The following is a 14142-nucleotide window of genomic DNA, read 5'->3' as shown; positions in this document are numbered from 1 at the left end:
TCTCTAGGTTTCAAAAGGCTGTGGAAAAAAAACCTCACCAGTTCAAAACAAGATTCGTCCTCAGAGACCCAAATCACCACGCTCAAACCAGGTGTTTTTTACCATAAATAGAAACCATACTACTCTTTTTTTGCCAAGACGTAAACTGGCTCAGGTTGAAATTTGAACGAAACACGTCCTGTCCTAAATTCCCCCAAGCAGTGCTAATAACCCTTTCACAGTTTTACAATGGGGGTCGGGAAAAGGTCATCAGAGATGTTTGTCCTGGGCAGATCTTTCTCGTCCCTTCCCTTGGGGACATTAGCGGGGACTGTTGCCAGCGGCGATTCTCTGAATCATAATTTCAAATGCACTTGGTTGGAATTGAAAGGAATCATAGCGAGAAAAGGCGAGATGGAAATCAAAACAGATGTGGATATGGAGAGGAAAGATCAGTCTTGCCTACTTTTTACTTTTATCCGTTATGTCATAGCAAGATTAAAAAAATTCAACAGGATTCTAGAAAAAAACAGAAACGACTTTGCAAAAAAAAAAAGTGGATACTATTTCTACCTCCATGCTTATACTAAGTAACTTGTTTTGGTGACCTACCTCCCACTAGAGCACTATTGATGATAGTATAGACTCCCCCTGTACTGGGCCCAATTTCATGGCTCTGCTTACCGCCGAATTCTGCGCTTACGATCACAATTCCCCGCTTACATGCAAGCGCCAAATTTCTGCGCTAGCCTTGTAAACGGGGAGTACGCACGCAAAATTCGCCGCTAACCCGTGAAATACGCTTGCCGTAAGCACAGAATTCCCTGCTTCCGTAAGCGCCGATTCTGTGCTTACGGTAAGCAGAGCCATAAAACTGGGCCCTGGTGGAGACCAGGGAAGAAAGCCTACAATAGAGTATACAGGTTGTGACTGGTTCCCTACATGTACAATGTACAAGCTGAACAAATGATGATGACACATAATTACACTACACGTACTTATTACACTAATCAAACACCATCTACGTCATATTGATTCACCCTTTTGCCTAATTTTTGTTTACAACGTCATCTATCTCTGCCAAAAACATGTACACATATTATATTGAAGTCAAAAACAGTTGGGACGTCACTCGTGTTTCTGAAACTACATTGTGTGTAGGGCAAACAGCGTCATGGGTTACTTGATGACTGAAGACTGTGTGAATTTGACTGATGTCATTAAGTTTGTTTTGACTGATCGACTGTCCATTACTGCATCACTTCATGGTGACTATTGTGGCCAGTGTCCGATCATAATCATTGCAAATACAATTTGACAAATTTAGCAAAAATACAAAATACTGTGTTATGTCAAACAATTGATGACTCCTTAAATAGATTAATTAGGAATCTCCATTAAAACTTCAGTAAATGTTATTTTTTGTTTACCAATATTCAAATTTATGTATGAAAAAGGAGCGCAAACTCACATTTTTCAGTGACATTTAACCACTACACTAGTGGCTTCATCGGAGCTTCTGAAAGTATAAAACAATGATGCCCTTCAAAGAATATCAGCATGAATATTCATGTTTTTTGTTTCATTGATTTCCCTTCAAGAAAGACTCTACTCAGGTCGAAACATCAGCTATAGTTTTTTTAACTTTTGTTTCTTTATAACAATTTTGTTCAACCAATCAAATGACTAGACTCGGACCCTCCAAAATATTGCCTTGAAGGAGAAACCCAGATTGTTTAATAGAAGATGGAAACAATGTAGCGCAATCTATCTATAATTTATTAATTAGGTCAATTAATAAAATGGCTTTTTTTCTTGTAGGCAGCTGATACCTTGGGATCCATATTCAGTGTATACATCTGGGCTCCGTCTTCATTGATTAATGAAAACTGGGGTAAACAAAACAACTTACATCAAGAACAATCCCTTATTTATAGAACATGATTAAAAACAGTTGTGTAAAATTAAAGAGTTTAATGATCGTCATGTAAGCTACATGGACACAGACACGTTTGATGGAACATATGTTGAAGTTGTGTATTTAATAAATTGAATTGTTCAAGCCGTAAAATGACTAACGGGAAGGTAATATTACTGGGAAACAAAACAGACCGGACGTCTGGAGCAACAACACAAATCATTCTCTATACATTTTGAAGAGTTTTGATACCTTTTGTAGATCAAGTTTTTGACATGAATCTCTACTCACTGCGACTGAAGATCTATGTAATATAATTTACCTGTAGAAGTTTCAGCTTCATAAGGCGTCAAGTTTTTGAAAAATAAAGTGAAAATCACAGAGCAATGTTTTCAGGAGAGTCGCGAAAAACCGTTGTACATGCAAAAATAAATGTTGTGAAACTTTTTTACTCATTTCTCAAAGACGACAGTACCTCAGCAAGTAATCCTTTAAACTGTGAAAGTATAAAACATTGTGAGAAATGACACCCTTTGAAGTAGTGCAGTTTTAGAAAAAGAGGTAATTTTCATACTGAAAATTATTTGAGTCTGAGAAGGCCTTAAGCATCTGAAAGCAAACAATATTATGACCAGTTGAGCCATAATTTTCACAGGTTGCTTATTCCATAAGTTGGGTACACCAAGTGAGGATACTGGTCTTTGACAATTACCAAAAGTCACAGTGTATGCTTCCTTTAACAATAAAAATAATTTTAATTTGTAATTAGAAGGAACAACTTCTTACAAAAAGCATAGTAAAAACTTTGTGAAATAAATATTATTATAGGACTGTTTACTCAGTGCTTTCCAAGTCCTGTGAGAAAAAACCCCACAGGTTACTCGGTTTTGATTCAAACCCATTGTCCCTATATTCTAGAGCAGTGCACCTGATAATAAGAGACAAGTTAGAGGCCTGCAAAATGATGGATGCTGTGTGCTGATCAATTTAACAGCAAAGTGTACCTTTATCTCACATCGGTGAAACGGAAAAACCAAATCTTCATCTCTATGTGGCTGTCTCGAGTGAACGATTATTTTCTATCCCCATAGAACTCTGCACGATGCAGCCATACTGTTTCCCTGCTATTCACATGTAACAAACCCGAGTCTAGCCATGTAACTCTAGACATGTATAGAGAGTTGATGAATTCGACAGGGGTCCATAGTCACCAACAGAATAACTTGACAAGCATTTTAGCCTAATCCCATGTACCTTATAAAAAGAAAGCCATTTGAATGTATTCAATTGATTGAATAATGCAACCCCATTTTAGAATACTTATAAAATAACACAGGAAAAATTACTATCGATCATAAAACATTTTTTACTGGAATCAAAATAATGCCATAAATATTAATGGCCTGATGTTTTGACCTGAACAGAATCTTGCTCGAAGGCTAAATAAATAAATAATAAAATACTTGATTGTACTACAAGTGAAAAGATCCAGAGATGTCATATAAAAACAGACGCAAATATGTTATGGAAAACCAGCATTTCTTCATGGTGCTCTTTTGTCAGTAATTTATGCATCCACATGACCATCTGATGGCAGAATAGCCAAGGGCCATCCTGGAACTGGCTTTTCATAATACAAAAATATGTATGAAGAAAACCTGACGGCAGACACAACTAAAATTGAGATTAAGTGTGTAATAATACGACGTGTAGTGATTAGCGCTACACATGTTTCGCCTGGATGGAATATTGTTATCAGCGATGATGGAGATAGTGAGTTGAGACATAAAAGCCAACAATCTTGCATGATTATGGGGGAAAATGAATTGAGAGTGAACATGCACTGCTGTTTTTCAGCACTTGATGTCGTACGTGTAGATGATCAACATGATGGAAGAGTACTTGAAATGAATAAAATACCTCAAGTAGGTAGCGAGAATCGATCTATGTAAAGTTTACTATTAGATATAGTTTATTCTTATCCTTCACACCATATGAAGCTTCAAACATCACTTATTCCCTAAAATGTAATGTAAAAAAAAAAAATGAAAGTAGAAATGTATTTAAAAAACAGTAGCAATTAACTTGTACAAGAGGAATGTTGAACGAAAACAACAATAAAGTTATAAAAAGCTACAGCTGGGCATCTACTTTCTTGTTTTCCTTATACAATTTTTTTTTTTTCTCAATCGCAACCTTCAAGTTTTACTGACTTAGTTATCTATTTTCCCCCCCAGTCCAGAGAACTGTCTCATTAATTAAAAGAATATATAGGGGTAGATTGTAAATAAAGTATCGCCTAACAAAACAGATGGAATGACATGTATTAGGATGACAGCTCTGTTTATTTATAAAATATAACACCTGTTCACACAAAACCCACAAACAAACCTTCTTAAATTATTGTTTTTCTAATTAATTATCCCTTGCTACAGTTCATACTGTTGCAAAGATGGTTAAATGTGCCCAATTTAATTACATTTATCTTTAGAGTTCTCAAAAAAAATCTTCTTTTCAAAAAGCTTTTTCTGAAAACTCAAAGATATCAACATTTCAACAGGCATGATATTTGGTTCAAATGGAAAAAAGTATGAACATTTGGTGGAGTAAAACGAGGTTTGACATAATAATAAAATAATAATAATAATGAGAACTTATAAAGCGCACAAATCCATCAAAGTGCTCATGGCGCTAAATACAAAGAATAATATTTACATGTATAATAACCAAAATTGAAACGTAAGCCTAAGCTAAGAAGAAATCCAGAACATGACATGGCCTACATGTACACATGGAATTGGCTCTTATAGACTTGTCAGGCTGTTTTATCAACAGTTTTCCTATTTTTTTCAAGGTCAAAACAAAAAGTATGAAAATCAGACTAAAGTAGGGAGAATATCCTGCCTGTTTCAAAGACTAACTGATGGACTCCGAGTAGGGCATTTGAGCGTCTTGAGCTAGTACAATGAGATTAGCGGTACACTCCACTGTCATAAAAAATTACATTGTGCAAATTCGCAGCTTTTGTCCAATTACACTAAGCAATCAGAATCATCAGAATCATCATCTGATTAACTTTCCAGCCAGGCTTTCTTTTAAAAAGTCCTCCAGTATTTAATTCAAAATCTTTGGTTTATTCTCTATTTTCGTCTTAAAAATAATTGCTTTTCAACAATGCAGGCTATCTGAACAAACACTAGACTTGTACTTATTCCCAGAATAGAAAAAAGATGCCCTAATTTTTCTATAGAAATTAAATTAAATTGAATTGTATGGGACTGCCTACCTGCATAAAGTATAATCCATCTCCAGCATTGTATTAAATATTAATAAATGGATATGCAGTAAACTGCATGCTTGTAGCCTTTCAAATTGCCAACGCTCATGTTAATTTAACAGCTGGAGCAAAAGTGAATAATTTGTAACAGAGTTTCAATTTATATTTCAATGTTTGAATTTTAAATTTTTATTAAGAAAGGCACTTCCTGATATTATAATTGGGAAACCTTATCAGAATATAACAGTAGTTCGTTTCAGGATTTGATGTTGTTTAACATTACACATTTTGCAAATTCACATCTGAAACATTTCTGAAAAATCTACTTCGCGGCAATCTCCCAAATTCCCCCCAAATTACTCTGCGGCAGTAGAATAACATACAAGTTCTCAAAAGCACATAACCTACAATACCCAGTAAGTAGATGTACACATGGTACAAATTTACAAAGAAAATTAGAAAATTGAAAGTGAGAACATTTTCTAGTACCATTAGAAAATTGTACAAAGCTTGGTCCTTCAAAGTGGCAGGTGAACTGTCGAATGTCATACATGAGTTTGTTAAGGAAGCAGACAAGGTTGAGCAATTACATTCTATTCACCGTTTATCAGTAATTGCTCTTCTTAAGGTTCTTTGGTTGTTTCATTCATTCATTGATCAATGGTTAATTAACAATTTATTCAATTTGCTGCCAGAAGCAGAACTACATGAACAGTTACATAATTAAAAAACTACATACAAAAACTATATAAACGCATAGGGACTTGCGCTATGCGTTATACAAATATCTAATGTTGGTCTGTTTCTTAGATTGCAATATACTTTTTAAAAAATTCTTCAGGGGCCGCCTTTTTAAAACTGCTAGTATAGTCTAGTGTGAGTATATGAGTATGTTCTCCATACCAGTGAAAATAACAAATGAAACAAATGAAGTGAAATCAAATTTCATACAAATAGTACACTTTAGATGCCTACACATCCTTTAAAATAATTGACATTTCCAAATATTATACTTATTTCATAATAGACATCACTCTTGAAACTTGTTTTTTCCATTTTTTATAAAAGTAATTGACATTTCCAGATGTTAGATCTATTTCAAAGACATGATTCTTGAACTTGTTTTCCATTTTTGAAGAAGTATGTATTCACCCTAACGAATTTCAAATCAATATTTTTGTTCAATAAAGATCCATAGTTTACATAGATGCATCTCTCGGCAAAATATCAAAGTCTACAATTTATAAATTACTGGTATTCAAAAACAAACAAGTGTCAGGAAAAAACAGAAAATAATGACACTATGAAGTTTGTCCTATATTTTCATACCCAGTGAGAACACATATGGTGGTGTTCACAAAATAAACACAGTAGACAGGATTTGATGCTGTCTGTTCACATGTAGAGCTTGGTCCATCAATCAACAAACTCGTCAGTTTAATTGTGAATGCTTATACCAGGGATATATATGAAAAGGGAATTATAACAAGACATCTTAGATGGTACTCATGGGAGTACAACCATAGCTGATTCAAAAGCGTTGGGGTATTACATTTCAGATGATTTACAGACCTTCAACAGAATTCCATCTTAAAAAAAGAAAACTTGGTGAGATGCAAAGAGTCTGTTTTCCCTTGATGATTTAAGATTTGAAATGCCTCGGGCAACATCGGTAGTCTAGTTGATGGTAAAACACTGCTCTAGAATTGCAAGGGTCGTGGGTTCGAATCCCACCCGATTTTTCACAGGACTCAGGGGAAAGTACTGAGTATACAGTGCTAACACACATCAGTGTATAGGGGTAAAAACCAAAATTAATATTCTTGATGATTTACACGTGCTGACCAAATAAATTTACCACAATCAACTTGTTGCCTGTATTCTATCAATAATAATCAACACTGATTCTCATTTAACTAAAAAGGTACCAGTTAACCAGAAAACATTTCTGTGATTTGGTTTAAATGATTAGTTTTGGACAAAGAACGAGATGGCAAACTCACAAAGATAAACAAATGAAAAATCCAGAAATTTGTATCTAGCACCATTGAACATTCACTTTTTAAACTAAATGGTGTTAATTCTGGATACTGATAAATTGGTTTGACATTTTAAAATACTTTCCCACTTCCCTCTAGAGGGGACAGTATTCCATGACAATTTATCACAATTGTTATTTCATTTTAGAAGGAGATGTAAATGCTTTGAAAAATATGTAATAAATACACTCTTGTCTCCATTTGAAAGAATCTTTTATAGGCTTGTTTCTGGACTTTGGAATGTTTATCTGGATTGACAAATTTGGCCTTGGCTTTGTCTCCCCATCTGCCTATACATCAACATCACCGCAAAGCCAGAACCCAGCAGCCAGATCCGCTTAATTTAGACAAACTAACATTCATTAAAAGATGTTTCTTGAGACAAAACTGAGATGGTCTGAAAAAGAAAAGAATACGAAAATGGAATATTCACCTTTGTGCAGTGTCACCTGGTGACCAGCTTCCAGACCTGTCAATAGACAAAGCACATGCCCCACTACTACATGAATAGCTGTCACAATCTGAAGAACGATCCATATCGCCAGTTAGATTCTTACACAAAGTCTCAATCCAACTCTTGTTTTCCCCCTCTCCCTTGGTTAGGGAAAAGAAAATATCGTCCAACCCAGATCTTCAGAAGATAGTGATAACAAATTTAATGCATCTGCTGTTCTTTCAAAAATGATTTCACTGATGCTGTCCCAAACACCGACACTATGAATTAATATCAGACAGTCAGACAGGTTGTACAGCACCTGTTTCCCAAACAGTCAAAACATTGTCTCTCCTCTGCTAGTTGAATTATATCAATTCACTGAATTGTCTGACAGTTTTGACAGGTAGATTTTCTCATCTGAGTTGGCAGTCTGAAGATCCACACACAGCAATACAAATCTTAAGCAGCCAGCAAGATGATGTACACCACATGTGTGTCTCCCAGAATGAGAAGAAAAAAAATCAATTTCTACATGTCACACAGGATACTCAGTCCTTCAACTGCCGAAACCCCCAGTCTCTCCCGGTCATCTTATCTCATTTTTGCTCCGCACAAGAGTCAAGAATTCAGATGTTGGATCACCCAAAAAAAACTCCATCAAGTCCTCTCAGCCTGGGAATAAAAATGTCCATATGGGGCATAAAATGATGGCTCAGTCCATTAAGCCATTCTGCGATGACCCATAGAAGCACCATGGAGGCACAAACTGGAGCGAGTTGTAATAATATTAGCAGCCAAACACTGACCGCACCAGAGGAAGCGTGAACATGTCCCACTATCCTCCTTCCCTACATACTGCTGCCCAATCAACTGCCTCCTCGTTAACCGACTGCGCTGTGTTTATAAACAGCTCAGGAAGTTCCCAAGACAATCTAGGCTTTTCTTGAAGAAGAAAATGACGACGGGAGAATATCCTGGCTTATCCCTGCGACGACGGGATGATAAGTGTGGATGTCAACATGGGGGGGGGGGGGTGCAGGCAGACTCAAATAGAATTCAAAATGAGTGGAGAGCACAGACCCTGATCCCTGTGTGAATAACAAACCACTGCAAGTGTGTAATTTTACTATTAATAAAATGCCATGTTGTATAAGCTTTCTGATAGTGCTGCACACACACACACATCGGTCACACACATGGAGTACATACATGCATAGAGCATGGTACATGCATAGAGAGCGCATGGTACATGTATGCACTGCAGTTTAACATCTCATCACAGAACCAGCCTAACTCATCAGCATTCTCCTTAGACTGACGTCACGGATAATCCCTAGGGGGGAAAGAGGGGTTAGGTAAAGGTACAGAGTTCTATTGACCTCACAATTTATAAACCATCACAACTCGTCCAAAATTTGACTAATTTCATGCCAGATCGTAGAGACAGGTCAATTGTAAATTCGATTTGGGAATCAATGGGTATTTTCCGACCTCATTTTGTAATTTTTTCCCTCTTACGACATGTACAGTTTTCACATACATCTAGCATCTTTTGTGGTTGAATTGGTAGAATATTTTTGGCAGGCAAATTGTATATTTGATGTACACAATTACAGGGCATAAATTTCTATTTTAATACATCGTTAAAAACAAATAATTATATTGGGTCAACTCATTGATTGGCTCTTTCAATGTCAAGGTCATAAATAGTTGATCTAGTTAAATGAATTCCGCAAGTGCCATTATTGTACATGTACAATCTTTTTGATATACTCAAAAAGCGTCATTAATTGTACATATGTCGCATAATGTTATCATGAGTACCACTCAAGAAAAACTACCATGGCAGCATAATTCAGCAGAAGTTTTGTTTGGCGAGAAAGACTTGTTAACTTTTTTGTATACAGAATAGTTCTTTTTTTTAAAAGGTCAAAAAGCTGGTTAATTTTGGCTCATAACACAACACAAAAGCAGGTACTGAAAGAGTTAAAGGTGACTTGAACCAAAAGAAATTTAAATTATTCTTTTCATTGAAAGCATAAAATGATATGTGATCCAATTTTTGACCCCAAAATCAGACTTGGACCAAAATTTAGCATATCCAAAAGCTGCAATGTGAGCATTTGAGTTTCTTCACTTGTTACTCTGGCTTATAGAGAATGAGAGAGAAAATAAGATTTCTTCCTCTGGCAATCTACTTTGCTTCATCTCTTAATAACGTACATTGTAGGATGCGCTTTAGAGGATCATTAATTAGCCGGTCTTTACTGCGACATAATGACCAAATTGGTGCCTGGCCGCTGTTAATGGACCAAGCTGAAGGTTAGGTCCATTAATATAAAAAATACATAAACCATTAATAACAGATACCTGGAACATATAGACCAATTAATATCAATAACTACCTTGAATGGGAATAACCGGTAAAGCTCATTAGAACTGGTGATCTTTCTTTCCTGAAGATTGGTTAGAATTTGTTCTATTTATGTTCAAGATTCGTTCTTAGGGGGGTTCATTTGATTGGTGTCCAGCGTTATGCTTTGCATTATGTTGGTTTCATGCAAGTACAGCTACCTTAAAGTTATTGTCTGCGCGGTAATTAAGCGCGTACATATGGTAAGCGTGTGCATGTGCTACAAAAAAAAGAAAAACAGAAAAACAATGGAACAAAGCAACTGGAACCGGAGACCACACGCCTCATTTGACACAGCCATGAGGGCCTTTTCCAATTTGTCAGGAGTTTGTTGTTATTCTCTATTTCTTGTTTTTAGCTAACCTCCCAGGGTGGCAAAATTCCAAACCAATCATAAGCGATAGGGTCAGCATATATTAACATATGATGCATTGTGATTGGTTAACTTTTCAGCACTTATTTGCATATAAATTATGAATAATTTGTTTGAACCTTAATGAATACTAAATAAATAAAAAGTTGGAAAAGGCAACTCACACCTGCTCATGTGAGCCCCGCCCCCCTTCCCGCATTTACCTGCGCTTCCCAGCCACACAGCTAAGTCTAAGCTTTGAAAGCCTTTACGAAAAGCTACAACAAACAGAGAACTTGGAGATGTTTCTTGGATATGTAGTTGTGTTCTGGCTATCTTTACCAAAATGAAGGATGCAACAAAGAAAACAAGAGAAGTTCTAATTTTGTCGTGAGATGAAATTGTTGACAGAGTCAACTTTAATATTTGTAAGAATCTTTGTTTCTTGCACAAACTTCAGATCAAGTGCAGAAAGACGAAGACTTCTGTTTGGATTGTAACCTTCTTGTGCAAAGAAAACAATGATACAGAACACTTACATGTAGTATAGCGCTGGCATCCTAAGGAAGACGCTCATGGCGCTTGAAACGTGCACACCTCGCATAAATTTGCAGCTTTGAGTTAAACTAATTGACAGTTATTTTGGGGAATGATTTTTTTCTTTCTTGTCTTGGAACTTGCTCACACTCACTAAATAAATACTCTTCTACATTCAACCTTGTTTCTGCCTTTCCAATCTTTTTGTTCAATTTGCTGACTAATTTATCACAAGCGACCGGTCGGCAAGGTTAGGGGCCAGATAAATTGATTTAACAAATTACACATAAATCACACATCTGATGGATTTTCCATCACTTGGGCACTTTGCAAACAGCTTGTTATTTGGCAACGGGGGAGTTACAGCATGAGGTGTCCCCATGGGTAGGTGGGGAGGGGAGGGGTGATGAAGCTGTAGGAATTGGTGGATGCAGTGTTAGGAGAAACTGGCATTCAATCACAGATTTCTTCACCTACATGTACACTTGAAGATCTTCCCAAAGGACCCATCCTTCACCATGGGAGAAGAGAGTATGGCAATTGGAGATAAAAGGTGATGCTTGCTTGCCAGCCTGGGCCCAATTTCACAAAGCTGTTAAGCAGAAAATATTTCTTAAGGAATTTCTTTGCTAAGCAAAAATTGAGTTGGGCACCAGCCTCGCAAACTTAATGTAATATGGGCAGACAATTGCTTAGCAATACTTTTACTATATTATTTACAGTATAAGGGTTCAAATAATGTTCATATGAATTGAGGATTTCCGGAACCTTTTGGGTTGGAAGGACAAGGCCAAGATCATTCTACGAAGGGCACTTCCATTTGAGACTTTTGAAGGGGCACCAGCAAGGCCAAGACAAGGGCAACAGAGGCCAAGGCCCCTAGAGCCACCGTGTAGTTCCAGACCCGTGAAGTTAATCAGCTATTTGCAAATTATGCTTAGTGTTTTAAAGCCATTGGACCCTTTCGGTACAGAAAAAAAAAGTTCACAGATTTACAAATAATTTACAGGGTTTACAGAAGGTAATGGTGAAAGACTTCTCTTGAAATATTAGTCCATGAAATGCTTTACTTTTTGAGAAAACGGTAAAGCAATATAAATTCTCGTTAGGGAGAATTACGGATTTGTTATAAACACATGTCATGACACGGCGGAACGCGCAAAAAAAGGAGTGGGTTTTCCCGTTATTTTCTCCCGACTCCGATGTCCAATTGAGCCTAAATTTCCACAGGATTGTTATTTTATATATAAGTTGTGATACACGTAGTGTGGGACTTGGACAATACTGTTTACCAAAAGTGTATAATGGCTTTAAACAGCTGTCAAACTGGCGCCATGTACAATTGGATTTTCTTTAAATACGTTTTCTCCAAATTCTATTTCTAAATCTTATCAATCAATTCAGCTTTCTCTAATTTGAATCCGCATGCTTCTACATGTCGCACCCTGCTGCCCAGGGTCGCTCAAAGGAACTGTAATTATGGAGGAAGAAGAAACTGTTTTGGTTCGGACTGTTATACCTCTTATTTTGTGAAGAGTCAGACCAAGATATTCCATCCATTTATATATTTTTTTTCTGAGATAATTTCACTTAAATCTAATTCTGCCAGAAATACCAGGTCTGCTCCGGGGGCGACTGATCAGAAAATTCCAGAGATAATTCAAAGTGTGGAAACAAATTTTCCTGAAACTTGTGAATCAGTGTGGCTAAATTTTTCAGACGTTCGGAGGTAATGACCTTATCCACACAAGTATGTATTTATGTTGTATAATAGTTTGTCTTAAAGGCAGTGGACACTATTGGTAATTACTCAAAATAATTATCAGCATAAAACCTCACTTGGTAAACAGTAATGGGGAGAGGTTGATAGTATAAAACATTGTGAGAAAAGGCTCCCTCTGAAGTAACGTAGTTTTTCGAGAAAGAAGTAATTTTTCACGAATTTGATTTCGAGACCTCAAGTTTAGAATTTGATGTCTCGAAATCAAGCATATGAAAGCACACAACTTCGTGTGATTAAGGTAATTTTTTATTTCATTCATATCTCGCAACTTCGACGACTAATTGAGCTCAAATTTTCACAGGTTTGTTATTTTATGCATATGTTTAGATACACAAAGTGAGAAGACTAGTCTTTGACAATTACCAATAGTGTCCACTGTCTTTAAAGGCACTGGACACTATTGGTAATATATTACTCAGAAGAATATCACTCTTATGCTTGAGCAAACTGTTCTGCTACAGTTAGCATGAAAATGTGCTTACTGTTAAGCAGCGCAATGCAATTTGGCCCAGCACATAAGTCCAGTGCACCAAACCACCCGGCCCGGACTCATCACAACTTGTAAGAAAGTTTGCCGCTTCCTGCTTGCAGTGAAAACGAATGTGCAAAGAAAACGAGACACGTATGTGGGGTACAAAGTAAATATCCACGAAGAGCTGCGACTGAACTAAAAGCTATACAACCACAGCATACTGATCCAAACTTTGAGTTGTCAGGCTTCTAGAGTCACCACAAACCTCTCAAGAGAAATTGACACTGGGCTTACCACAAACCTCTCCAGCTAAGTATTGTGATCCTCATCCGTAAGTATTTCTTTAAGCCAGGGTATTATTGGAGCACTTATATTAATTAGGCATCTAAAACACTACTCTGTGTATTATCAAGAAAAGAAACACACATCCATTATCATACATTGAGATGTAATTTTTTAAGCAGCTGATTAGCTCAGGCCCCCCCCCCCCAACCCATTCCCAAATCAACATGAACCACTTATTAATTTTGTCATCCAAGCATGCCCTGCCAGGACCAACCCAAATAATCCCGTTCTGCTTTCATCTCCCCTCTAAATCAATAAACAGCTTCGAATTTCAACACACACAAAAATGTCTCCTACAATTGCCTCAGAACGAGGAGGATGCTGCACACATCTTGGGAAGCTCACACTGGGTGAGCAATATTTACCAGCGGTTTCAACAGCGAGAATTTTAAGTGCGTAGTAGCTATATATAGAACGTGGCTCCATATTTTGAGCGGGACGTCTGTTGATGATGAATTGGGGAGTAGAGGTTCGTCTACTGATCTATGGAGACGTAAAGTTGTTTTTCAGTTACTGCTTGGGTTTTTCCTCTGTACTTTGCGATGGCGTACGTGCAATATGGAATCAAAAAATATCCATGGATCATCTAGC

General features: G+C 36.8%; 1 protein-coding gene across 1 annotated transcript in view; it reads right to left on the bottom strand.

The window, feature by feature from the left end:
• The window catches only part of LOC117291819 (diacylglycerol kinase zeta-like), a 66018-nt gene extending 57380 nt beyond the window's left edge, over positions 1 to 8638 (bottom strand). Inside the window, exon 1 of the mRNA XM_033773745.1 lies at positions 7647 to 8638. Coding sequence (XP_033629636.1) covers positions 7647 to 7750 — 104 coding nt within the window. The 5' untranslated portion in view covers positions 7751 to 8638. The remainder of the gene's footprint in view (positions 1 to 7646) is intronic.
• Positions 8639 to 14142: the final 5504 nt, after the last annotated feature.

This window comes from Asterias rubens, chromosome 6 (assembly GCF_902459465.1).
Source record: "Asterias rubens chromosome 6, eAstRub1.3, whole genome shotgun sequence".
Lineage (NCBI taxonomy): Eukaryota > Metazoa > Echinodermata > Asteroidea > Forcipulatida > Asteriidae > Asterias > Asterias rubens.
This window is presented reverse-complemented; position numbering and strand designations above follow the sequence as displayed.